Here is a 27,598-nt window from a genome sequence, read left to right on the forward strand (position 1 = left end):
AGCCGGGAGCCCGGATTGGGTGCGGGGCGGGGCGGCGGAGGGATTGCGGCGGCTGCAGCCAGGATAACCTTGGGGCTCAAGCGGCCGACTCCCGCACAGCAGCGTCGCGTCGCGAGCCTCCAGACCTTTCTGCATCCGCACTGCAGCTCGAGCGGGACCGCGCCGGAGGTGAGCGGGGCAGAGGCTGGGCCATCCGTCCCCACCAGGGTTCCGTGCACACGGCTAGTGCGGACTCCCGGCCGTCTGCGCACTCAGGGCACTTACACTGGGGCCGGCGCAGGGTCCTGGGCATCTTGCACCCGGTTGAAGTCGGGAGAGAGAGCCAGCTCGCGCCTAGGGTCTGCTCGTCAGAGCCCCCAGACCCCCCCAGCTCTTGTTTGTTCCACAGCCGGCCCTCCCCTGCCCCAGTGCTCACCCCCATTCTGGTCCCATCCTCGCCTCCCTCTTCTCGATCTGCTTCCATCCTCGCCTTCCTTCCAGTATTCCCTCCTCGGATTCCTTCCTTTCCTCCCTCACCCCCTGCTCATCTGCTCGCCTCCTCCCCTGGCCCCTTAATACTGTACCATTCCCCCTCCCTGGGCCCTCAGCCCGGCCCTGCCCCCCTCATTCGGATGCTTTCCTTGTAATCTCTCCTCGAAACCCGTTCCCCAGCTCCCTCCCCCCGTGCCGTCTCCATTCAGTTTCGCGTGCTCTTCCCGCGTCCTTGTCCCCCCTCGTGCCTGCCCCTTCCCCCATTCATGCCCTGGTCCCGCCCCTCCCCCTCCATTCTGGTCACGTCCGCTCCTCCGCATCCCTCTCCTCCGCTCTCTGATTCGCTCAGCCCGGGTCCTCGCCCCTCCCCTCTGTTCTGGTCACGTCCGCCTGCAACCCCCCCCCCTTGCCACCCCGCTTTCTCGCCTGGGTCCTGGAGCCCCGGGCCCGTATCCCCAGCTCACGTCCCTAATCGCAGTGGTCTGCGGATGGGCTGGACCGGCTCCCGTGCCGCCGGGGGATGCAGCGGCGGCCCGCGGCCCATTTGGAAGGTTATGTAACCCTCGGCCTTCCCGCTGCATGGGGAGGAAAGGGTGGTTGCCCCTGTGGCGCATTCTTGTTTGGGGCCGCCCAGATTCGCCGCGCTGGCTCCGAGGAGGGTCCCGGGGCTCCCTCCTGCCGCGGCGGGGCTGCATGTAGCGGACCGGGACCCGCCCCGCCCCTCCGCAGGACTGGTGCAGCCTCGCCTCTGCCTCACCTCACTGAACACATACTCCTCGGTTTCAGAACACGGAGATCTCGGGGTGGGTGGGAGCAGGTTATGGGCAGAATAGAAATATGTCAGGAGCTTGACGCCACGTACCGCGTTCACTCAATAAAATCTCTGTGTGCTAAGCTGTTTTTCTATGACCAGAAAGGTCGTAGCCCACAAAGCTCATAATGTGATTAGGGAACCAACAGTGGTAACTGCTGCGAGGAAGGGATCGCTTCCTGTTGGGTGAGGGATGGAGAAAGGCCACACGAGGTGGCATCACACACTGGGTTTGAAGCAGAAAAGTACCTTCCAATAGTAAGGTTATTTAAAAGTCCAGTCATGGAAAGGCATCCCTTGGTTTTTATCTGTATTCTTCAAACCTAGGACATTGATCCTCTCCTGTCCACGTGAACCTGATGGGTAAAGTCCAGGCATGATGGACAGAGGCATTGGGAAGTTAATGGGCTTTTAGAATCGGGTTCGACTCATTAACATCTGGAATGAGAGAGAGAATTCAGCCCCAGGACCTCAGTTTCCCATGTATAAACTGGGAGTAACATTTTCCTCTTAATGGTTGAAAGGATTGGTCACTATATACCCAGTTAACATGAATATATGGTGAATATTCCGCTCAGTGTCTGAGCTCTAGTGAGATGTCCAGGAGAAATGCCTTCCAATGTATTCTTTGTTCGCTGAGCACAATTACTTAAACCGTAATTGAGCATGAGGGCTCATCTTCTCCATACCATACCCAAACACGTATTCTTAGTTAATCTTTGGAGCCATGATTAAAATGCAGACATCTCCTGGAAACCAATCCCTTAAGGCATATTGGTACAGTGTTTACAAAGTAACTAATAATGTTACCTTGCAGCTCTCTACTTGCTGCAGTGGCTCTTTGATCTCCTGAGAATAGGGACCTGCAGAGGAAGGAAGACAAGGAGGCAGAATTTCAGCAATTGATGTTTGGCTAGGAGAGTAGAAACAAACTTACAAACTGAAATCTTCACTGTTATCCCCACCTACGCCAGGTGGAGTTCTAGGGTTTGCTTTACCAGCTGGTGAGTGGAGGTTAGGATCCCAGGCAGGGACTGCAGCCTCCTGTTGGCAGTACTGAGGGTGTGGTCACTCCCTGGGGTACAGAGGCTAGCCTAGGTCAGGACTTCTGCTCTGCAGCATTATTAGCAAATAATTCACTCTCCTGTTGCCTGAGGATGCTGTTGGGAAATGCATTGGGGCTGTTCTGAGGGGAAGGGTATGTAACCCAGCACCAGGTCTGTGGTGGAGGGGGGTCCTCTGTGGGGAAGATGACTCAACCTTTCAACTTATCTGCTTTTGAGAGAATTCTCTTCATTGGGTGAGTGGGAAACTGCACTGTGGTCTTCACAGGTTTAAAAAGTCCCTTCTCCCTATTCAGTGAGTCAAACAGTGAAGCATGTGTTTCCCCCAAGTTAAAAATGGTTTCGACTAAGTGAAAAATAGTTGTCCAGGTTCCCTGGCTCTCTGTACTGCCCTAAGACCTTAGGGTGCAGCATGGCAGAACCCCGGGCCCAAGTAATGTGGCCTGTGTCCCTGCATTCCTGAGACTACTCCGGGGCCATGGCTCCCTTTGTGGGAGGAGGGCTGTAATGGTCATGAATAATGATGACTGAAAGAATGTCCTTGAACTCACTTCTGAGTGAAGTTACACTTCTAAGTACTGCATTAGAAGCAAATAATTTTAGTGTTGAATTCATAGTTTAGCAAAAAGCATTATTGGGTCTCTAAGACCCAATAATTTGCCAGTGACTTGGCAAATTTGGTAGCTGGGACTCCAAACAGCTAGCACCTTGTAGGGAGTTGCTTCTGTGCCTTGAATGTTGTGACATTAATGGGGTGGGGGGGGGTCACAGGAAAAGTCATTTTATTTCTTAAAGCCGTTTCTTAATGTTGAGGCAATGGAAGAAATGAGGAAATGACTATGAGCTAGAAAGTATAAAAAACGCAACCCGTGCATTATCAACTCACACTAAACTGGTTCTAATTTATTTTGCTTCGGCTTGTGTGAAGACATGTCAGGATGTGTTATTTTAGCCAAGAGCTAAGACCGCTCTAGGTAGGGGAAAATGACTCATTTGACATTTAATTTCTGAATCATTCCAAACGTCCACAGTCAAATCTCAGTTGGTTGGTACACCACAAGAATGAGTTGCCAGTGTGAGCAGAGTTTTCTTGCAACCTTGTCGAGGGTCTTGTGAGATGTTTAAGTGATTTGGTAAAAGGTCTTACAGGAGGGGTGCCTGGCTGGCTTAGTCAGTAGAGCATGCAACTCTTGATCTTGGGGTCGTGAGTTTGAGCCCCATGTTGGGCATAGAGATTACTTAAAAAACATACGTGTGTGTGTGTGTGTGTGTGTGTGTGTGTGTGTCTATGTATATACGTATATATGTATATATACGTGTGTATATCTGTATATACACATATATATATATTTTGGTCTTACAGGACCCTGAGTCATCATTTTAAACCTTAATTCTGGTACAGATAGGAACAGAGCTAAGGGAAGACTGTTCTTAATACTAGCATACTTTCTGGGAACTTGGATTTTTCACCAAAAGCCAGTCTTAGGCTAGATAAATGAATAGTCTGATTATTTGGGGCTTTGTTAGAGAAGCTGTTTTGGGGACAGTGAGCTGGGGTGCGTAGTGGATGGTGCCATGCAACCTCTGTTGGGCCTTTTTGCCTCCCGGTCTGACTGCTCAGTTCAGAAGGTTGGCAGGGCCACCAAGCGGCGTGGCCCCGCCCCTGCAGTGGTTTGTGCTGGTCTGCACGTAGGAGGGCAAGCCAGGCTGCAGTACCTCCGGTGGCCTCTGAGACTTACCTCCCCCACTTCTGTCCATAGGAGAAGCTTTTGGGGAGCTCTAACTAAGCCTCTCTCTCCTGACGCCAGCAAGCCTTGTTTTGGATGTTAGGCAGGGGCTCTGGGGTGAAGATGCCAAGACCAGCTATGATAGCACCCAGCTTAGCTGATCAGTCCAAAAAGTTCTGTGAAAAGGCCCCCGTTCCTTCCAAGCCTTTGAAATCAACTTACAGATAGTATTTATTTAATTTTAGACAGTTGGTGTCTTCCTGGTTTCCAGTGATGAGTGCAAGAGAATTACCCAGTAAGTGAGTCAGTCATGGTATAGGAGACAAAATCATGGACACTTTTGGAAGAGCCCTGGGAGCTTTGATCTAGTTAGAGGTAGGGAAGTAGAGACTTTGGATATCTGGTATCCCTCTTTTGTTACTACATTAGAAAGCAGGTTAATAAACCTATCACATGCATGGACATTTTAAAGCTCTCACAATATTGAATGTTGGGCAGAGGTATAAGAGGGCAGGAGCTCACATTACTGGTTGGTTGTAAATGGAGAGCAGTTCAACGATATTTAGTAAAAGAGAAAATAAACATACCCCGTGACTCATAAATTCCATTTGTGGAAATATAGAGAGAGGAGTTCACATTTGCACAAGGAACCATGTACTAGGATAGAGTTGTCTTTATACTGATTAATGGTGGAAAAATTGATTCAGTGGGAGGAGGAGGATGGCCAACCAGTAAGAGAATACATAATACTTAAGTAAATGATCTAGTCGTGTAGTGGATTAGGACAGCAGTTCATATGAATTCACCAGATCTAATGTACCCACCAGATAGGTCTTAAATGTGCTGAAAAATGCAAGTTGTTTGTAACAGTATACTACTTAGAACATTTTAGAAAACAGTATCATGGGGGTTGGTATAGATGTAGTCACACTTAAATGAATTAGAAGGATAGAAAATTCCTGACAGTAGTTGGGTGTCAGAGTTCGTGACAGGCTGTGGAAGGGTTGGAGGGGTGTGGGGATAGAGGGAAAATGAACTCTACGAAATGCATTTTTTTTTTTTAAGCCTAAAATTCTGGCTGTTAGTAGTCAGTTCTGGGTGGTAGAAATACAGCTGTTAATTATTTTTTTTTCCTTAGTTCAAAATAAAATAGAAGCAAATCTGTGAAGGTCACTATAGGAAGACCAGTCATACAAACTAGGTCAGTGCTCTTAGAGAGCTGGTCCTTCCATTCCTCCTCCCATCTCCCCTTTTCCCCCTTCTCCTCCCTGTAACTGTGATGCAGGGCAGCTCTTCCTTTAAATTCTGAGCTAATGCCTCACTCTGGAGGCCGTCACCCATCCTGGTTGTCCCTGACTTGGGCCCTAAACTACAGGGTTCCAGGTCCCTTGCTGCTTCCAGAGTATGAATATCATGCCCTAAAACACTGCCTCATTGTTTTAAGCCTAGTAAGGAGACATCATAACACAGGACAACAAAAGCTTCCTCCGGACTTCTCCTTCAGGCTGAAACCAGTTCTCTGCTCTGAGCATCTGTGGTCAAACGAGGACGTGGGATGTTTCTCTGACTTGGGACTTAGCTGCCCTGGAGTTGAGTGGTCCTTTGGGGGGTGGGCACATTTTGTGTCTGCCTTAGTGCCCTCTTTACACTCAAGTTTGAAATAGAACCTTAGGCCCCTGCTTGTAAAGTGTAAGTCCCTTAGTTGTAGCCCTGAATAAATAAAAGCAAGGGAATTTTACTTGAACCTGCTCATTTTTGAAGGGGGCTCATTTTTGTTTTATGTAAGTAACCAGGTAAACTAGACTTGGCTTTCTATTACTGGGCCTGCTGAGGGTAGATTGGACTTGAGATTCACATCTCTTAGCTAGAAATGCCTTTTCCTCCATACCCTACTCCATATGTAAATACATGATACCATTACTGTAAGTGAATATAAGGACAAACAGCCATTCAGTCTAGACCTTACTAGGTTCTGTAGGTGGCCCGGCACCTGTTTTGATGTCGGTGTTGTCATAGTCAGATTAGGGCCAGTCTTGGGATTTCTGTTGCTCTGGCATCTAGGAAGAGAGCTCCTAGAGAGCAGGCTGGCCGGGACACCTTGTCTGAAGATTGGGGAATTGAAAGGCCTTTGTCATGCTGACCTGGAGGTGCAGATAGCAAATTGATGTCAGAGCAGGGAACACAATCGGGGGCACCAGGTGCCATCATAATTGGGTTACTCTGTGTGGTGAGGTTTGGCATCAGGACACACTTGGTGCAGAGTGCCCTGGCTGGTTAAAAATTGGGTTATGCACATACAGGCCCACGGGCCAGGCTGGTTTACTAGGGCAGAATGATTTGGGCCTTTGTGAAAGAATTGGCGAAGCGTGAAGCCTTCCCGGCACAACTCGCCAACAGTACTGGCTCTAAGAAGAGGCATGTCGTATTTTTTGGATGCTCCTTCCTGCTCTGGTTTCTGGATAGCGGCCAAAGAATCGTTTCTGGCACGAATGAAGCTAGAGAACCAGGAGCTGCCGGAGACGAGGAGGAGAGGTGGGAGGAGGGGTGCATGGAGCTGAGCTGTGAGCGTAGCTACTCCAGCCCCTCAGCCTGCACTGAGGCTCTGACGCTGTCTCCTTTCTCACAGAGGAGAAATGGCTGTGAGGAAGATCCTACTGCAGGGGCTCATGCTCACGAGTAAGGTTCCCGCACCCGAGCACAGCATTTGCCACCATCAGTGGGTACGCCGGGCTTCCACTGCTGGCTGGAGGTTGGCTGCGCATGTGTCTGCCTCCCAAGGAGGAGGATGCAGTAGTGAGTCAGACGGGCACTGGCCTGGCTGCGTGTCCTGGCGGGCACTGTCCAGCCTGAGGGGCGGGGAGCTCTTCCCAGAGGCCCGCCCCGAGAAACCGGGCTGGGACTGCCATCCTGGGGCTAGGGGACAGTCGAAGGGTGTTTAGGAAGAACTCAAGTTAGGTGGTTGGCAGGGTGGGCAGCTTGCGCTCAAGAGAGGCTCGTGGAGGACCTTGGCAGCAGAGCCCTGACCCTCCGGCAAAGGAGGCTCTGGGGCAGAGCCTGAGGCAGGAGACCCGCCGGTGACCTGGGGATGAGACCTGAGTTCCCTGGTTTGGTAGGGGTCTTTAAGGACATGTTGAGATACCGCATAGGAGTCTGGACAAGCAGGCTTTTTTTTTTTTTTTTTTATTGCTGGCATGTAAATGCGCTCAAATGCCAAACAGATTTTCATTTGTTATTTTTTGTGTGTTTAATAGCCTGGGTGAGCAAAAGATCAGAGCTTGCAAAAGCTCAGATTTAACTTGACATGGTGACATAGGATTATTGTTTGAGCCCAATATAATTGTATCTGCTCCTGGCCTTGGAGACAGCCCTTCTGTACCAGAACATCCCTGTCACAAAGATTTTGCCGTAAAGATTGAGGACAGACTAAACAGGAAAAAAAGTTTGCTGGAATTGGGTGCGTGACTAATAGGTTTTCTTGCATAGAATTGTCCTGCGGACTTTATTAACTTAGGGCCTAAGCTGTGTTATCTCACCTCTGCCCCATTTAAGCAGAGTATTCCTGAAATGCATAGAGCAGTGGTTGATTAATAAAACCAGAAGCTTCTAACCCTTTTAATTCCAACACTTTTACCAGGAAACTTATAAATGTTATCATTTTCAGGAGAGGTACAGTTGCCATTTTTCTTAATATGGAAATATTTCATTACGGGTAAATTAGTAAAAGGAAGAAAAAAATTTGCTGTAATCCTATCACCAGCTGATGTGCTGTTAATATTTAGGTAGATATTTTTCCAGTTAAATGTATGTTTATTTTATTTTTTAATTTTTTTTTAACGTTTATTTATTTTTGAGACAAAGAGAGACGGAGCATGAACGGGGGAGGGTCAGAGAGAGAGGGAGACACAGAATCCGAAACAGGCTCCAGGCTCTGAGCCATCAGCACAGAGCCTGACACGGGGCTTGAACTCACGAACCTCGAGATCATGACCTGAGCCGAAGTCGGACACTTAACCGACTGAGCTACCCAGGCGCCCCAAATGTATGTTTATTTTAAAGTTTATTTATTTTGAGAGAGAGCGCGCACCAGTGTGAGTGGGGGAGGGGCAGAGGGAGAGGAAGAGAAAGAATCCCAAGCAGCACCCGTGCTGGCAGTGCAGAGCCACTGGGGCTCAGTCTCACGAACCATGAGATCAAGATCTGAGCCCAAACCAACCAGGTTCTTATATAGAATAGTGAAATGTTAGTAAACCCCCAGGCTTAAAGAAAATTTAGAGGGAAGGTAATCTGGTCTCCACTAGGAGATAAAGCATCGTAGAGGAGCCAGTAAGAACTTACTTTTACCTGCAAAGTTTCTGTTACCAGTTTCTTGGTATTTTCTCTGTAACATAGCTGCACCTCTGGGAGCAGCTACCACCTGGCTACCTGGTTACTAAGGTAGTTTTTTCCATTGCCCCAAAGAACTTTAGTTACACTCAGCTTCTGCCTTGATCCTTGTACAGCTCTGCAGAGCAAACTTTACTCAGCTCCGAGCGATCTTTGCAAGTGGGGCCAAGGAGCCACCCTGAGCCAAAAAAAGAGCATTATGTCATCGGAAGCCCAAGCCCAGAGAACACAAGGTATGACCCAATAACCAGTGGCCCCAGCCAGGTCCTTGCAAGGAAACCCTGATGTCTCAGGTCTAGAGAAGAGGCAGCTGATGCTGATGATTTTTTTATTTTTTTTTTGGGGGGGGGGGTGTTGGTTTTTGTTTTTGACAGCTGATGGTTTTTAAGAAGATTGGGGTTAGTTACTCCAACCCATTCATTCAGATCTTATTTGGTTCATGATACAGTCCTCAAACTGGATGGTGACTCCACTTGGAGGCCACAGCAAGGCCTTTGTGTTCCAACTGGGTTCGTGTGCCCCCTGGTGCCATCTCTTCAGTAGTGTTCCCTTCACAGCCAGACTTGCCTAAGCCCCACCCGCTGTGTGCTCTGCAGGCAGCAACCCTGACCCCCCCACGAGTGCAGGTGAAGGAACCCTGCCTGCCCAGGCAGTACCTTCAGTAATTCCTCAGTGCTTCAGATTCAGGGAAGGAGGGGAAGGGGGGTAGAACTTTGACTTCGGCAAAGAGGTGTTAAGATACACTGAAAGGTCATTCAACAGACACTGGAATACCTCCTAGTATTAGGTGTTAACAGATATAAAACCAAATAGGTCATGGAGGAGAGGGTTGATGTTTTCATTTTGCTGCCTGGTATGTTGTATTAGAGAGTTAGGAAATGCACACTGAAGGGAACAGTGCATTTGTCATGTGGAATAGTTAGCCAATATCTTACTTCCCCAGTTTTAAAGTTTTGGCTTCTATAGTTGAGGACTGGTGGTAGCCATTTGTTTTCTTTCTTTCTTTCTTTCTTTCTTTCTTTCTTTCTTTCTTTCTTTCTTTCTTTCTTCAAAGGTTTATTTATTTTTGAGAGAGAGACACACACAGAGTGTGAATGGGGGAGGGGCAGAGAGAGAGGGAGGCACAGAATCCGAAGCAGCCTCCAGGCTCCGAGCTGTCAGCACAGAGCCCGCTGCGGGGCTGGAACTCACAAACTGAGAGATCATGACCTGAGCCGAAGTCAGATGCTTAACCCGCTGAGCCACCCAGGCACCCCTCCCTCCCCCTTTTTTTTAAAATGTGGTAACTGTCCATTTTCAGTAGCTGACAGGTTTGCTCATACCTGGTCACAAAGCTTCTTGGGCTTTTATCACAATTCTCGAAGGTAGCAGAGGTAGGTTTAGATGCATGGTCTACTCGAACTACCCAGAGAGGCCACCAAGTCAAGGATGGAGGAGGAGAAAGATTGTAAGAGTGATATATCAGGGTGCCTTAGATTTATAGGAAGAGGAGGGACAGGGCTGAAGAGGGGCTTGTTCCAGAGCCTGGCCTGAAGCCTCTAGGCTCAAGGGTTTTAGAAGGAGTAGCCCTTGGTCTGAGAACTTGAGAGGGACAGCCTTCTGATGAGGAGCGTCCAGCTCTGGCTCGCATCCTTACCTGATGGTTCTTAAGACACTGCCTGGAAACTTCTCAAGTCTTTGTAATCAGCTAACTAACCGGCTGAGTGAGTTTAGTTGTAAGTCAGTAATGAAGAAAGCAAAGGTCGGGACAGTTGTCAGGATTGTGACCTGGCCTGGTTAATTACCTGAAACACAGATGGTCTTTGTTACTTAGGGTGGTGTACTTGTCAGAAAGTTGAACTGGGATGGTGCATCAGAAAATCAGTTGGGAAAAGGATTTGGCAAGCAATCTTAATTTCCTCATGTTGTGACTGTTCTGTTAAAGTTGCTGTACTAATTTTAGAATGAGACCAGTGCCCTTTGGGGTTATCCTTGAATTTATGCAAATTACTTTGTGTGTCCTAAAGTGCTGCTGACCAAAAGTAGATGTAGTTTTTAGGTAGACTCCTGGGACAAAAGATTCTGCATTCAGCGTTTTGGATCAACTTTGCTTCCTGTCTAGGGACTGGTTTCTACTATCTGTCTGTGAACTCTCCTGCTAGCGTGAGTCGAGGAATGAACTTGATGTGTGCCCGGTGTTAGTGAAAATCTAGTATCCCAGAGCTCAACGGACTGCCTGGTTGGTGGCTGTCTTTACAACCAGGAAACTCACTTTGAGTTTGGGTGGGGATTGTTAAAAGCCAATGTGGATGCCCTGCCCTGTAGCAGACATTTATAGCTTTGAGATAGCTTTTCATACAAAGATCTAGATTCACCAAGGTACTAAACTAGGATTCCATTCTTTACCTCACTGGAAGATCAGTTACAATTTTCTTTTGGGGAAGCTCTTTCCATGCCTGTGACATGTTGTTTGTAGGACGGACAAGAAAGGCTGTCAAGGTAGATATGAGCTGTTGTAAGGGGGGTCTGCTTACAGCAGGTACTTGGGAAGTACACACATTGGGTACGAGGTTTTAAACTGTTCTTTGAGGTCCTTCCCACTTGCTCACGGCCGTGTGAACCCTATGCCTGACTTGAGGAGCACCCACATGGCCAGAGCGTGGCAGGGCTCCCTGTGGCTTGTGTGCAAAGTGTGCTTATTGAGTTAATGTGTAAGCAGGAAACAGCCTCATGTGCCAAGTGGTATATTAACTACCTGGGCTTCTCAGACTGATACTCTCTCTTCAGTTCTCCTGGACCCAGGACCTCAGCAGCCATGTCAAAGCCCCATAGTGATGTCGGGACCGCCTTCATTCAGACCCAGCAGCTGCACGCAGCCATGGCTGACACGTTCTTGGAGCACATGTGCCGCCTGGACATTGACTCGCCACCCATCACGGCCCGTAACACAGGCATCATCTGTACCATCGGTGAGTGGGTGTGCCCCTCAAAACGAGGGCCTCCTATGACAGTGATCTTTTCTCTCCTGAAAAGACAAAATAAATGTAGCAAACCTGGTTGTTGAGCGAGAGGCTACACAGATTCTTGTGGGAACTCAGGTCATAGGAAGTTGCAGTAAGTTGCTCTTTTTGCTACTAAAGGCGAAATTTAGACGATATCTTCCTTAGCACCTCTTTTAGGAGCATCTCAGAAATCTGAGGAAGATCTTTTTTTTTTTTTTTAAGATTTTAAAAAATGTTTTAGTTTTGAGAGAGAGGGAGAGAGCAGTGGAGGGGCAGAGAGAGAAAGAAGAAGACCAAGGATCCAAAGCGGGCTCTGCACTGACAGCAGAGAGCCCGATGCGGGGCTCAAATTCATGAACCATGAAATCATGATCTGAGCCGAAGTCGGATGCTTAACCAATTGAGCCACCCAGGTGCCCCTCTTGGGAAGACCTTTTTGACATGGCTCTGTGCAACCACAGTTCTGTGGTTGGACATCTGGCTAGCCTTCAGGGAGAGCAGAGAGGGCTGGCCAAGTCTTACTTAGGCTTTCCTAGTTAGATAGGAGCCTGTAGAATTTGAAGGAAATAGGAAAAGTGACCCCTTAAATCAAGAAAGTGGGCAAACACAATAACAGCTATGTATATGCTTTTGAAAGAATTTTGAGCTTTTTGCAGGAGGGAAATTTAGGGACAAAGAATATCCAGAGTTCTTCAAACTCAAGTGTTATTCCTACTTTGAATAACACTTAGGCTTTAAAATTTTTTTCACTAGGTCCGGCTTCCCGATCTGTGGAGATATTGAAAGAGATGATTAAATCTGGAATGAATGTGGCTCGTCTGAACTTCTCTCATGGAACTCATGAGGTGAGCCTCAGCTGGACAGTTTGGCCACTGGGAGAGCATGTAGGAAAGTGGGTGGGAGTGCGGTGTTCATTTAACCACAGTGGATCAGGCAAGAAAGAATCTGGGGTTTACAGCCAATGGGGAGATCGTCTTCACTAGCCTATCCCTACTCTTCCTTTCCCCATCTCCTGCTATCTCAACTGGCCAAGTCTCCTTCCACAAAGAAGATACGTTTTGTTATTGGCCGTGGTTATCCCACACACCTGTGTTCACAAGAGTATGGAAGGTTTGGGGTGCCTGACTGGCTCAGTCAGAGGAACATGCGACTCTTGATCTTGGGGTTGTGGGTTTGGGCCCCAAGTTGGGTATAAAGATTGCTGGGAAAAATAAACTTAAAAAAAAAGTGTGGAAGGGTTCTACTGGAAAACCTTGTAAGCCATTAGGTATCGTGGCCACAGTGCTTGACACCTCCTTACCCTTGGGTTTCTGTAACAGTTCATATTGAGGTGATGAGCCAAAAGGTCACCCTGCAGATTGAATTCTGGCCTAGGTTAGATCAAGATAACTGAGCAGGTACAGAAGTCCTTATTGCAAGTTAAGGACTGAGTCTCATGCACTAACACTTCTTGGCATATAATACCCCCTTTCGTCAACATTGTGTTCCTGGCCTGTGTCTTCCCAGGGGCTCTGGTACATTAAAATAAAGTCTGGACACTTCTCCAGCAGCGTGGTAGGAATGTATTTGTGCTGAGGCTGTTTATGAGCTGACTTGACCTGTGGACAGAGGCTTTACCTAGCTACTGGGAAGTGCTCCATTCCTGCCTGCTTCTGTTCCCAAACTCATTTTGAGGGAGGAATTGAGGTTCCCTGACATACAGTTCCTTTTAAAAACCATCAGCCTTACTCATAAGCCATGAGATTTCATACTGGCATTGGTATGAAAGTAATGGATGGGCCAAACTCCCCTCACTCTTCTGTTTAGAAAAAGGAAAATGCTACCCTGTAAGGGCAAGTGGTAAGGGGTTGCCCTCTGGCATTTGGAAGCTGGTGTTAAGTTTAGACTAAAAATAAAGCCTCAGGAAGTACAGTCCAAGAGGCGAATTTCTCCTTTCTGGAAACGTGAGACTCTCCATCGTGAGTTCTGTAGCCCATGTTCCATAAACAGCCTATGGCCTGGCAGGCGGCCGGCTTCCAAATGTCATGGAGGCCTGACCAAGTTCAGAGGAACTGTGCTCAGCCGGCACTTTAGGCAGGTTAAGACAGGTCTGTGGTGACATTCTGTAATTTTCCGATGTCGGGGTCCTTGGCGGAAGTCCCTAGGAATTCCTGCAAGTGTTAGCTTAGCCCAAAGACAGAGCTAAAGATACCAGTGGGGATTGGTTCACTATTGATCCCTGCTCCTGGACCGTGCCAGGGTCTCCTCTGTGTAGCAGAAGAAGCAGAAATAGATTTTAAGAAGTTGACCTTTAACTAGGCTTGTGGCCTCTTCCATCCAGTAAAATAACACCACTGCAGCTCTGAAATGGCAAGGCTGCGTGCTCTCTACTGCACCTGCTGGACAGGGGCTGGCTCAGGGATTTTGGTCTTTTTAAACTACAAGACACATTTGGAGATAACCTCTGCTTTGACTCTTATTCCTAAGTTAGAATTGGGACTTAAAAAAAACCCAGCAACAACAAAACACCCCCCAAGTCTCTCTAGTGGGTTTATTCTGCGGTTTTTGACCAGGATAAGGTTGTCTCTGGGATCAGGGTTTTGGCTCATCTGAAATTGTTCTAATATTATATATAGTTATATAATTTAATATTACATAATGTAACGTAAACAGTTTTAGTTTTGACTGCATGTCAGAGCTCTTACTTCACATGCAAGTTTGACTAGATGCTCTAGCATGCTTTCCCAGCTCTTGACAGTTTTTAAGTACTCTTTTAAAACAGAACATTGAAATTGTTTTCTCTCCCTCTAACAGAGGGCCATCTACTATCTGCATCTTATCTTTTTGCCAGTCTCCCTAACCCCACTTGTAGCAGTTCACCTGGGCAAGATGTGTTCTTACTGAACATGTGGTCCCAGTGATACTGACTTTTAAACAACCTAAATTTAGAATCTTCCACAAGGACAGTATTAACTGATGGACTTCTTTACCACTTGTTAACATCCAGCAAAACCACAGCCCTAGCGGAAGACTTCAGTACACCTTCCAGCAGTGTACCAAAAGATAACTGTAGATATATAAGACCTAATAATCTTATTGGTATGTATATAAATAGATGACTTTATGTCCATTCAAGACCAAAACACATATTTATTTAAAATGCTTAGGATTTTAAAATTTATTAGGCCACCAAAACCCACCCCTCAAGTTCCATAAAATGGAAATTATATAGGCCATATCCTCTGGCATATTTTTTTGTGGAAACTTTAAGTCTTAACACAGACTTAAATGTACTTACCAGAAAACAAAAGTCCTAATGAAAGTAAATGAAATAGTTAAAATACTAGTAACCAAATAATCTAAAAAGGGTGAAGGGAAAGCATTGATTTAAAAACGTAACTTCATGAAATAAAAACTAAATTTGACAAACCAAAACACCTCTGTAGCACAGAAACTTCTGGAAAACCTGGTCAAGAATCAGGATGCACAAAAAAAAAAAAAAAAGAGTAGGAGAAGGGAATATTTCCTATGTATTAGAAGAGAGTTTGAAAGTCATAAAAAGACTTCTACTTTAATTTCTATATATTGAGATGAACTTGACTCTTTTCCAAGAAAAGATAATATCCAAGATGTAGAAAATATAAATAGATGAACAGCCTGAAGAAATTGAAAATGTGGCCATTAGCTCTAGCTCTGGTTCAGAACACCAGGCCTAAATGACTTTGATGACTTCCTTCTGACTGCCTTGAAGGAGCAGTTAGATCCTCTGTCACACTGTCCCAGAGCCTAGAGAAGTACAGAAGTCTTCCCAGTATGTTCTTTGAAATCAGCACACCCTGACAGTAAGACGAGCCAAGGACAGTACCCGAACCAGACAGGTTAGCACACGAGGCTTGTTCCCTTAGAGGCAGAAAGCACAAATAAAACTTCACAGCCAAATCCAGTTGTCTACTAAAAGAATGCCCTGCCTCGTGACCAAACACAAAGTGCATATTGGATGAAATAGAATGGTCAATAGAAGATGATGGTAATGCTAGGTAACAATTATTAAGTAATTACTGTTGTTCATCTCTGTTCTAAATACTTCATGGATTCTTTTACGCCTCACATCAGCTCCGAGGGAAAGGGATTTGACCATATGAAATACCCATTTCTTTGAAAAGTTATCTCTATATTCTATTCTCTATTGTTTTTATTGTGAGTCAGCAATAGAAAGAAATTTCTATAACTTAGAATAAGGGCCTCTGCCCCCGGAAAACAGCCATTGGTCCTCATTAGATAGCATAATTAGAAGCTGAAGATTTTCAGACACAAGCTTCTGGCAGCACTGTCCTTGTTCCGGCTCCCCTCCAGCCTCCTTGTGGGTGCTACTGTCCTGGACCGGGTGGCTGAAGCACAGGGCCTGCAAAGTGCTGAATTGGGTGCTTCTGTTATCAGCAGTGTCCTGTTGATTATACTAAGCACTTTTGACATCTTGGCTTTGAGTCTCCTTTTCGTCAGATGGTAGCAACAATTGGAAAAAAGAAAGGGCTTAGGAAAAAGATGGAAGCCAGGGCATTTAGTTCAGAGAGAGGCATATTCCCACCTTTCCCTAGACTGCTCCGGAAAGTGATTGTAAAAACCAGGTCTGCCGGACCTTAGCAATGAGTTGTGTAGCTTGGCCATTGTAAGCTTAAGTAAATAACTCTGGAGTTTGGATTGTACTTGGAATCAGTAGAGGAAAAAGCTCAGAATTGCCAAATCTATCAGAATCTGACACTGATTGCCGGACCAGCACTGTGCACACATAAGTGCAAGGTCTTTTATTCCAGTTGCCTGTTTTATTTGCCGAGGGAGAGTAATTCCTAGGTCCTAGAGAAAATAAGACACGCTTCTTTTTATGTTGAGATGTGTTTACACCATACCTGTAGTGGGTTTTGGTGGCAGTGTTCTAAACTAAGATTTGCCCATGAGCGAGTTAGTGCTGTGGAAGAAGTGGGCAGAAACCAAGGGGATTGAGATAAGGTTGAGGGTGCTCAGTGAATGGATGACACTGAGGCTAGCCAAAGAAGGCAGGGGTTTGGAACATCCAAGGCTTTTCCTTGAGGGATCAACTTCAGTTCTGGGGCTAGCTCCTCATGTGGGAGGACACCCATCATTCTCCTTCCTTACCCCAGTACCATGCTGAGACCATCAAGAATGTGCGTGCAGCCACGGAAAGCTTTGCTTCTGACCCCATTCGTTACCGGCCAGTTGCTGTGGCCCTGGACACCAAAGGACCTGAGATCCGAACTGGGCTCATCAAGGGCGTAAGTATCACCGGGAGTGGGGACAGGGAAGGTACAGGGGGCGGTGGGCTCTGGAGGGCCGTGTCTGTGCCCTGCTCGGAGGCCATGTTCCTTAGTTTAGATCTAGAAAGGAGAGTTCTATCCATCACTGTAAACGATGTTGATTTGATGTACTTTGCTAAGAAATGATACCAGAGAGGAAGCTTTTTTACTCTAAAAACCTAGTTCCAAGCCTCTCTTCATCCCTTTTCCCTGTCATTAAATAGTGTGACTAAAACGTTGTAGGTTTTTCCTGGATGACTTCTTTGAGATAAGTTTGAGAAGAAGATCATTTATTCCCAAAGCCAGACGCTTTATTGTACTTCTGGCTGAGATTTGAGCGTTTTTCCCAGGAGGAAAGAACTTTTCTTTTCCTGCCATGAGGGCTGGACTCATGGCAGTAAACTGTTTTGTCTGTAGAGTGGCACCGCAGAGGTGGAGCTGAAGAAAGGAGCCACTCTCAAGATCACCTTGGACAATGCCTACATGGAAAAATGTGATGAGAACGTCCTGTGGCTGGACTACAAGAACATTTGCAAGGTGGTGGAAGTGGGCAGCAAGGTCTACGTGGACGATGGGCTTATCTCTCTGTTGGTGAAGGAGAAAGGTACTGGAGTCAGCATCTCATTGTCTAAAACCATCTCCCATTCTTTAAATTTCCTTTAACACAAGGAACGTGGGAAGTTTGTTTGGCTGACAGCAAGATTAAGTCTATTCTTAGGAATTCCTCTTTTTTTTCCCTAAGTTATTTATTTTGTGAGAGAGAGCAAGTGGGGGAGGGGCAGACAGACAGAACCCAAGCAGGCTCCATGCTGTCAGAGCCCGATGCAGGGCTTGAACTCACAAACCATGAGATCATCACCACCTGAGCCAAAGTTGGACGCTTAATCGGCTGAGCCACCCAGGTTCCTCTATAATTCCTTATGTTGTTTTTTAAAACAGACTTCAACTTAATCGTGCTTTTAGGAGATACGAGAATTTTTTTTTAATCCATCCTCACTGTTAGAAAGCCTTTTTGCTTTCTATCTTCCGTCAATATGATATGTGCAGGACTCTAGTATACTTGGGGATGATAGCTGATATTTAAGTGTCCGGCACTGGTCCTAAGCATTTTACACGATAATTTGTGTAAATTTTAAAACAGTCTTATGAGTATCAGATACTATTATCCCTATATAACAGGTGAGGAAACTGAGGCACAGAGAGGTTAGTTGACTTGCCCAAGATTATACAATTAGTGAGGTGGTATTTGACTTCTGGACATAGGGCTCCAGTGCCCACAATGTACTGCTTTCAGTTCACTATACTGGGGAGAGCCTGCTTCCTGTTGAGGATGTTGTGCCCTCATTGCTCTGCCCCTCCCCCCCCACTCTGTTTTACACAGGTGCTGACTTCCTGGTGACAGAGGTGGAGAATGGTGGCTCCCTGGGGAGCAAGAAGGGTGTGAACCTTCCTGGGGCTGCTGTGGACTTGCCTGCTGTGTCAGAAAAGGACATCCAGGATCTGAAATTTGGGGTAGAGCAGGATGTAGATATGGTGTTTGCATCTTTCATCCGCAAGGCATCTGATGTCCATGAAGTTAGAAAGGTCCTGGGAGAAAAAGGAAAGAACATCAAGATAATCAGCAAAATCGAGAATCATGAGGGAGTTCGGAGGTAAGTGCCCGCCCCCCCGCCTTCTGTCTCCTGCCTCCTTCAGCCCCCCCCCGCCCTGCACTTTCCAAAAAGGCTATATCTTGTGAATATCCAGTTCCCAAACCTGGTGACCAGCCTATCAGAATGCAGACTCCCTAGCTTAGGCCAGACCCATGGAGTCCCTCTTAAGCGGGGAGAATGAAAGGCATTGGTTATTTTTATTCATGCATGTATGTATACAGTCTCTACACCCAGCTTGGGGCTCAAACCCACAACCCTGAGACCAAGAGTCACACGGCTCTTCAGACTGAGTCCGAAGGTGCCCCAAGGCATTGGTATTTAAAAAAAAAATACATACATATCTTCCCAGGTGATGGGCATGCTGGTGCTTCCCAATGGTGATTGATACTGTTCCACAGGCCCAGGGACCAGCGTTGGGAGTGGACAGGGTCACTGCTCACAGGTCAAGGGCCATTATGCTGTCCTCCTAATAAGGAGCACTACCTATGTTTGCCAGAATAAGGGGACGTTGCCCCTCCACCCCCCCCACCTACACCACCATTTTTTCACAACAGAAGGAAGATAGCAGGCCCTTAGGAAGGGGCCCTTTTTAGCCCCTCACTTGGGAGGCATGTGGAAGCTCGTGGTGTCCTTATCTTCGCTTAGAAAGCAGCTGGCCTGATGTTTGGGCTCTGGAATGTTACCAGCTTCCTGGAGGAAAGCATGTGCCTCTCCAGGTGTATTAGATGGTCCCAGCTCCGTTTCACCACCTCCCCAGTATTCCCCAGGTTGAGCCGAGTGGGTATGACCAGCTCCGTGACCTCTGTTCCTCTCCAGCTCCCTGCTAGGAACATAAGCCGGCACAGCTAAAACCCTAGACCTACTTGTGTGGATTAGGCATGTACTTGGGGAGGGTGGGTGGAGCGGCCCCGCCCACTGTTTGACCTTGCCATTCTTAACTTTGCATAGATGTCCTTTGTACTGGGATCCTGCCATCCTGATGAGCCATGGGTGCTCGCTGACCCTGGCCACAGACCAGGCAGAGCCACAGCTATTCTTGCCTTCAGCATGTTGGGAGGGGGCCACCTCAAGGAGCAGCCCTTCTGGCCAAGGACCTTTATGTCGTGAGCAGTCAGTTGGCCTCGGGTTCTCTTTCTGCCTTGGAAGTGCTAGCTAGAGTGGAGACGGTAGAGAGATACCTTAAGAGGGGGCCTTGAAGTGCAGATGGAGAGGAAATGAGCCTACAGGGCTTTGGAGGAAACCTTGCTCTCCTCCCTGCCCCTTCAGTGAAGTTCTCATGCTAGTGCTGAAGAAGCCAGGGCAAGTGTTAGCCTACTTTGGGGGGCGGCTAAGGTAGCTGGAACACCCCGTCGCCTCTTTATACGCGTGATGAGGTCATAGAACCCAGGAGAACTTCCTGTGTGCAGTAATTAATGCAGTTGTGGCCTTGTTCCATGTAACCTCTCTCTCTTCCTAACCTGTCAGGTTTGATGAAATTCTGGAAGCCAGCGATGGGATCATGGTGGCTCGTGGTGATCTAGGCATTGAGATTCCTGCAGAGAAGGTCTTCCTTGCTCAGAAGATGATGATTGGGAGGTGCAACCGAGCTGGGAAGCCTGTCATCTGTGCGACGCAGGCATGTGCCTCTCCCTGCTCTCATACGCTTACAGGGAGGCCACCTGGGCTCTCCCCAGGGCCTGCCCCATGTCTCTCAAACACACACACACCCTTCCTTCCCCTCATGTGCAGACACGTATCCAGGGGGTTAGCTGGTAGACCTTCATCTCTGAAGGCTGCTGAGGCTGCATCTCACTCATGCCCTGTCCCCCTCCCAGATGCTGGAGAGCATGATCAAGAAGCCCCGTCCCACCAGGGCTGAGGGCAGTGATGTGGCCAATGCGGTCTTGGATGGAGCCGACTGTATCATGCTTTCTGGAGAGACCGCCAAAGGGGACTACCCCCTGGAGGCTGTTCGCATGCAGCACCTGGTGAGTTTTCGAGTCTCCCCATCTCCGCAGGCTCAGGCCGGGCCCAGGGTGGAGGCAAGCTCTGGTACAGAGTGACACCTTTTAGGCGTCTGGGCCCTCAGTCTTTGATGATCCTCTATAAGTCACAATAAGAGTGAGGAGGTGTGTGCTGGAGAGAGGGGTACATTGGGTTTTTTCCTCCTCTGCCTTCCCTGCGCACACTCCCTCCTCTTTCCTCTGCTCTGGAGGCGTCCTCCATTAGAGCGCACTTCACTTCTGGCTTCAAGGCTGTGAGTCCATCCCTTGGTTCAAGTACTAAGATTACTTGTAGTTTTCCTCTGGACAGCCCGAAGGACCCCTGAGTATCTCTGTCCCATTCTGGAAAAAGCCATAGGCTCCTGTTCTCAGCCGATCTGTTTGGGGTCCATTTGATTCCCCACCTGTTCCACATCAGGTGCCACCCCCTCCCCACCCCGGGGCCCCGGGTGTGCTTGGGGGTGGTGACCGAGCTCTCCTTGCATGGCGCCTGCAGCCGGGCCTGCTTTGCTGAGCTGCTGCACATGCCTCAGGCTAAAATGTGGGGTTTAGTGACTGGCAGCAGGTCCACAAATAGAGGCAGGAGGAAGGCTGGGCCTGCTGGGCCTGCATCGAGCATCCGGAGGAGTCCTGGACGGGGCTCTTCTTTGAGCTAGCTCTTCAAGGCTCTTTGGCTCGGCCGTGACCCGCCGCTGGGCTGCTTCTCCGTTCCTCTGCCTTGTCTGGTCCAGCTCTAGACTTGCTCAAGAGTCCGCCCAGGCTTCAGTTACCAGGGCTCCTCAGGCCAGGGAGAACTGAGTGCTGTAGGTTCACTTTCTCAACAACAGCCCCACGTCAGTGCTCATGATGTGTGTGGAGCTCAGCGAACTTGCCTCTAATTCTGAAGTGGGTTTTTTTTTTAACCTTCCTGTCAGCAAAGGATCCTCATGCCCTTTGTGTGACACACCCTCCCCTGCACCAAATTTAAGCAACACCCCCTCCAAAAAACCTTCCTTTCCTCCTTTCCTGTGTGTCTAGTTATTAGGTAGTACGGATTGATGGAGTCTTCATATCCTCTGTGTGATAGATGTCAGCCCAGCTGATAGATGAGGATTACATGATGATAAAGCCTCAGTTTGTATCCAGATCTGCTGTCTCCAGAGCCAGTGTTCTCCCTGCATTGCAGTGCTTTATCTAGGGGCCTGTACTGGGGGCAGAGGCTAAGAATCAGGCTCTGGCCTCTGAATTCCAGTTCTGCTTTTCCATACCCCCAGTCTTCCCTGTGAACAGACAGACACCTTAGAGGGAACCGCAGGGCTTGGATGGCACTGCTCAGAAGATGAGTTACGGGGTCTGGGCTAGGTGGTGCAGGCTTCTCCTTTCCATGTCCTCAGTTAACACTGGCTAATAGCTTCTTGCAGCTGCTCACTGCTTTCTCTTGTGTCTGAGGCAATGAATGACCCATGACTAAGGGCTAGGCAGTACCAGGTATGGTTCTGTTCCCTGTTCATGTCTCCTCGTCTTTGGGCTGCATGCACCCAATTCTCAGAGAAATAAAACCTGTAACCTAGTAAATCCTGCCACATGCGTGCTTATACATACTGTCCAATTAATGAGATGTTATTACTGATTCTCCCCTCCCGCATCATTCTCTAAGATGCTGCTGGTTGCATTACAATCTTCTGAAGCTTAAATTTTCTAATTTTTGATGTTATCTGAGCAGGTGGTCTGTGAATAACTGAATGGCTTTCTCATGACTGGTAATCCTTACATGTTAATAATCAAATGTCATCGTAAACTTACCTGTGTGCTTCCACAGGCCATCTGTCTCTTCACATGGCTGTTCAGTGTGACCCTCACAAATCTGCCATTTCTCCACCTTCGTGCTTGGAACACGGTGAAGCTGTGTGGCTTGGCTCTGTCTGACCCCAGCTTTCCCACGGTGTTCAGCGTGCAGGGCATTTGGAAAGGCTCGTAGCAGCAGCCCTGTGCCTGAAGCCAAGCAAATGCTCCGTGTGTGCATGGAAGCCCATGGAGGAGCCTTGTGGTAACCAGACAGCCACGTGAGGAGGGAGGGCCTGTTTCTTCCCATAAGCTGTGTCATGAGGCAGCATGGTCAAGTCCTGCCAGGGAGTGGCGTGGGCCCAGCCTGGGCATGTTTCTGTGCCGAGGTGCTAGAGCCTGCCGCCATGTTGTCTCTCTCTACCCCCACCCCCACTGAACAAATCCTTCCAGAATGGAAGAACCGATTTTTCCTCTCTTGGAGGGGAAGCAGCAGCAATTGGTGCTAGAAATTCTCCACCCATCCCTGAGCAGTTGGGCTTTCATCATGCTGCCTCTTTGCGTCTGCCTGAAGGACAGATTTAGCCAATTAACCTAAGGTTACCTTCCTCTGATTAATTCCCCATTCTGTCTTTCCATGTGTTGTCTCTCGTTTTTTTCCCTCCTCCTTCCCTCTTCCTTGCCTCTCCTCCCCCCCTAAACCTTACAGATAGCTCGTGAGGCTGAGGCAGCCATGTTCCACCGCAAGCTGTTTGAAGAACTTGTGCGAGGCTCAAGCCACTCCACAGACCTCATGGAAGCCATGGCCATGGGCAGCGTGGAGGCTTCTTATAAGTGTTTAGCAGCAGCTTTGATAGTTCTGACGGAGTCTGGCAGGTAGGGCCCCAAGGGCAGGTAACTCTGTAGGATAACCAGCCTCTCGCTCCAGCCGATCTGGAAGAACCGCTAGGGCCCAGCCCTCTTCTCGTCTGCAGGAAGCCAGCCAGGGAGGTCAGGGCAGGGCAGGATCAAAGGGTCCTTTGGCTCAGTAGGCACAGTGGATGTCACAGGCACCTGGCGAAGGACTAGTTCCTGTGAGTCTTGATGTTGCTCGGCTCAGCATCTCTAGTAGTTGGGCTCCTCTTGGCCAGGCATCCAGGGACACGTTCCTCACCAGCTGTCTGTGCGACTCTTCCTCACCCTCTCCCGTTGTGACACAGCTCTGACAAAGCTCTGTCCCCTTCTCGTCCCTCTGGACGGATGTTGCTCCCCTAGATTGCCCGTGAGGCAGAGGCTGCCATCTACCACTTGCAATTATTTGAGGAACTCCGCCGCCTGGCGCCCATTACCAGCGACCCACCGAAGCCGCCGCCGTGGGCGCCGTGGAGGGCCTCGTTCAAGTGCTGCAGTGGGGCCATAATCGTCCTCACCAAGTCTGGCAGGTAGGAGGTGGTGGCGGTGCCCTGGGGATGCCCTGCTCGGGGACACCTCTCTTGGGTGTCCTAGAGCAGCGCATTGAACAGGGCTCAGATGGCACTGAGCCAAGGTAAGACCCCTCTGCCTGCCACCAGGGCCCAGAGGATTCCAGGCAGCCCTCCTAAGTGGCGTTGGATCATTTGGATCCAAAGCAAGTTTACCTCCTCCAGAGAAACCAGAGACTTAATCATAGAACTACAGATAGACTGACTACAAGTGGTTCTTTCATATCTAAAAGCTAATCTTTTAAAAAAAGTAGATGGCCATTTTGTTCATTCCAATTACTGTGTACTCTTTAAAAGGTCAGTTTGGAAAATTAGTGCTGATCGCTGACATGCTGTTTGGTTGGTGCACCTGTCCCTGTCGGTCTTTGAGCCCCAAAGGCAAGTGGGTTCAGCACCAGGAAAGGTCACCGTGATGTCTTGCTGGCCCTCTGGTGCCGTGCAGCCATGCAGAGGCCTGTGTTTGGCCTTGGCCTTGGGATCTTTTCCTAGTCCGGGAGATTGAATTAGCCTGTGTCACTGCCCCAGTCTGGGAGTGTGCTCCCCATCCCTGACCCTAGGGCCACGAGGGTTTTTGGAGGGGGGGTAGAGGGGAGCAGATCAGGCGGTCCCCGTGCACTGAGAAGTGGCAGGTGGGGGCTTTCTGTAGAAGCAGGACATGAGATCTGTGGCAGACTCCCTCGGCAGAGGGCTCGGGATAAACAGCACCAACCATTAGGGTTGACCTTTGTGAAAAGGTCCATCCTTTGCTATTTGGCTATTTTTAGCTCCAGTCTTCTGGGATTTCACCCTTACTAGTCCCGACTTCAGCACTTGCTCCTCTGAAAGCCTTGTATGGGGGCCAGGTCTTTAGCAGGGCATTCTCTGCTGTGACATGGCTTAAGTTTCCTGGACACCTGTTGAGTGTCCTTACAGTTTGCCCTCTGAGGCCCAGTGCCTCCTGCAAGCAGGCCCACCTCAACTCCTGAGAGACATCTGCAACCCAAGTGTGCAGTGTCCGTGTTCCAGGAAGCTCCTGGCCCCGGGGCTCAGGGGGCCCCCCAACCCTCCATAGCCTTCACAGGCAGACCCACTGGCACTAACCTTCCCATCTCCTGGTCTTGCCTCCTGGGTAACACCCAGATTTCTAAGCCTTGCTTACATACTCAGGGTTGGCTCTAGAGCCCAGTTGCTGGGACTGTTTCAGGGACTTGGGGGCCATGTGGGCTGGGGAAAGGGCACAGCAGTAGGGAAGGCTTATGTTGCAGAGTCCCAGGGGGGATGGTGGGCTCTGCTCCTGTTCTTTGCAGATGTCAAGAGTCAGGTGCTATTCACATGCTGCTTGCTTATAGCTGTTGTTGGCAGCGAGAGGGAATGGGTGCTGGTGAGGTTGGGCAGGGCTGGTATCTGTGCCAGAATGGAAAAGTTCAGAGGAGGGGGGTTCTGCCAGCTATGGGGCATGTCAGGTGATAGGGTGAGACTGACCATGCTGGGCTGGTATGACCCTGGGGCCCCGAGGAAGGCAAGCGGGTAGCAAAGCTAGAGATGTCGTAGTAGAAGAAGCGTAGTACGTGCTGTGGAAGATACAGGATGAGGGTCTGCCCCGGCTTTGGGAGCAGATGCTAAAATGGTAGGGTCACAGGCTGGCAATAGTGAGTTGGATTAGAGGGTGACCTGTTGCTGAAGGCTCTCCAGGGCTTCCTGGGAGGCTCCCGGAACACTGTTTAATGGTCCTCTCTTGCCCGTCCATCATCCTGTCTCAGGTCTGCTCACCAGTGGGCCAGATACCGCCCCCCGCGCCCCCATCATTGCTGTGACTCGGAATCACCAGACTGCCCGCCAGGCCCACCTGTACCGCGGCATCTTCCCTGTGGTGTGTAAGGACCCAGTGCAGGAGGCCTGGGCTGAGGATGTGGACCTTCGGGTGAACTTGGCATGAATGTTGGTGCGTGGCTGGGAGCAAGGGCTAGAGCTTGGAGGGGTGGGAGGATGCTTGAGCGCTGGTGTCCCTGGGATCCTACAGAAAGGGGAACATGCTGACCTTAGGGTGTGCAAGAGCCCTAGCTGTCTTCTTGGGAATGTTCTCTGAACCCTCCATCCCATTCCCTCAAGTTCTGGGCTGAGCCCAGGAGGGAAGAGGAGCCTTTTGAGTTTTGGGGCTCAGTTTCCCACTGCCTCTCACTGTCTTCAAGCGTGGGGCCCAAAGCAAAGGATCCTGGATAGTCAGGGTTGTCTGCTCTTTGGCATCTGCTTATTACTGAGGGCTAAAAAAAAATTAGAGCTCAAACACTGCTGGGTGTCATACACACAGATTATGTACTCATGACCTTTGTCCCTGATAAAAGTAAGATGTCAATGGATGAGCGGAAGCAACTAGCTCTGACTTTGGGGAAGGCTCTCCACCCTCTAGAGTATAAAATGAGTGATGTCCAAAGGTCCCTGCCAACTCTCTTTGATTGATAAGGAAATATCTGGGCCTCCCTCATGCATCCCCTTTGCCTGGGCTGTGATGCTTGCGCCACCTTGTGGTGTAAGGAAGTAATGATGAGTCAGCCCTGCTTGCTCCCTCTGGCTGCGGGGCAGTCAGCCAGGTGCACATCTGCCTGGCTTGGCTTTTACTCACCAACCTTTCTTCTCTTCCTTTAGGCAAGGCCCGAGGCTTCTTCAAGAAGGGAGATGTGGTCATTGTGCTGACCGGGTGGCGCCCTGGCTCCGGCTTCACCAATACCATGCGTGTAGTGCCTGTGCCATGACAGGCCCCAAGAGCCCCTTCTCCAGCCCCGTCCCATCCCCTTCCCCCAACCCATCCATTAGGCCAGCAATGCTTGTAGTGCTCACTTGGGGGTTGTAGTGTGGCACTGGTGGGCTGGGATGCTAGGGAAGAAGATTAATGCCTCTGAAACCTGACTCTTTTTTTAAGACCCTGTTCGGGTGAGGTAACCCAGAGCTGGGTTGCACATCATGTGACCCCACCCAAGCCAGGGATGAAGGGAGTTTGCAGGACTGGAAGCCCCAGAGCTTAACAGAGGGCAACCACTGCTGCATCTCCTTTTGTGTATTCCATTCAGTTCCTGTAGAAAATGGATACCCAGACAACTCCCACCCCTGGCCTGGCATCGAGAGACCGCCAGCAAGAGTTGTGGCATAGGGCAGTGGTTCCAGTTTAAGGAGACTGGCCCGGGCCTTCCTTGCTCCCCCATCCCCTCAGGCTCCCCTTGTCGTGCATTGTGCACTTGTGTTCCTACACTCCACTCAGCTGTTGCAGGCAAACACGCCCCCCACCCTCCCATTTTCCCCACTACTACAGCCACCCTCCCAGCCTATTGCTATAGAGCCTACTGTGTCAATAAACACAGCTGAAGTACCGGTTTCCTCTCTTTCTGATGGGGGGGGAGGGGAGGGTGTGTGTGTGGTGGTGAACCTGTCCTCTGAGGGTGAAAATGGTAAGGGCCCTTGCGCCTGATGGTTGCTCCTGTGTGATGACCAGGTCACCTGCCATCTTCTCTGCGGGATGCCGAGGTGCGGGGAGGCAGTAGCTGTCGAGGATACAGGTTACCCCTTATCCTCAGGCACCCTGAGGAAGTGGTGGTAGCTGGGTTTCTAAAAACTGCAGCTGGGGACATTTTATTGGCTTATTTGGACCAAAGAGGAGAGGGCAGCAACAAGGGCCCCTCCCTCCTGCTCTGGTGGGTAAACTGAGTGATGTGGCCATTGCCCTGCACCTCCCCTTATGTCTTGTGCAGCAGAGGCCTCTAATGTAAGGGTACTGTAGGAAGACACCAGCTACGGCTCCTAGTTTCCGGAATATTTACCTCTGGGTTCCCTTTGTCCCCTTCTGTTTACCAATGTCTTACCCCCTTGACAAAGCACCGAGGGGTGGAGACGGGTTTGGAAATGGGATTGAATCTTACCCCTCCAGACCACTTCTAAGAACGAAGCCCTACCTAGTGGGAGGAGGGAAGGGTGCTGCAGGCCAGGTAAGATGGGATAGGGCTTTGGCCCCATTCCCAAGGCCCAGGTAACTGTCACATCGCCCCGCTCT

General features: G+C 49.2%; 1 protein-coding gene across 1 annotated transcript; it reads left to right on the plus strand.

Moving 5' to 3' along the window:
- The first annotated feature begins 60 nt into the window (after positions 1-60).
- PKM (pyruvate kinase M1/2) lies at positions 61-26,918 on the plus strand. The gene is given in 12 exon segments (XM_030317781.1): positions 61-168; positions 11,223-11,404; positions 12,191-12,282; positions 16,573-16,704; positions 17,143-17,329; positions 18,107-18,377; positions 19,842-19,992; positions 20,192-20,344; positions 22,830-22,996; positions 25,320-25,347; positions 25,349-25,501; positions 26,203-26,918. Coding segments are annotated over 10 exon segments (1,482 nt in total). The 5' UTR covers positions 61-168; positions 11,223-11,250; the 3' UTR covers positions 25,496-25,501; positions 26,203-26,918.
- The last annotated feature ends 680 nt before the right edge of the window (positions 26,919-27,598 follow it).

The sequence above is a fragment of the Lynx canadensis genome, chromosome B3, assembly GCF_007474595.2.
Source record: "Lynx canadensis isolate LIC74 chromosome B3, mLynCan4.pri.v2, whole genome shotgun sequence".
Taxonomy (NCBI): domain Eukaryota; kingdom Metazoa; phylum Chordata; class Mammalia; order Carnivora; family Felidae; genus Lynx; species Lynx canadensis.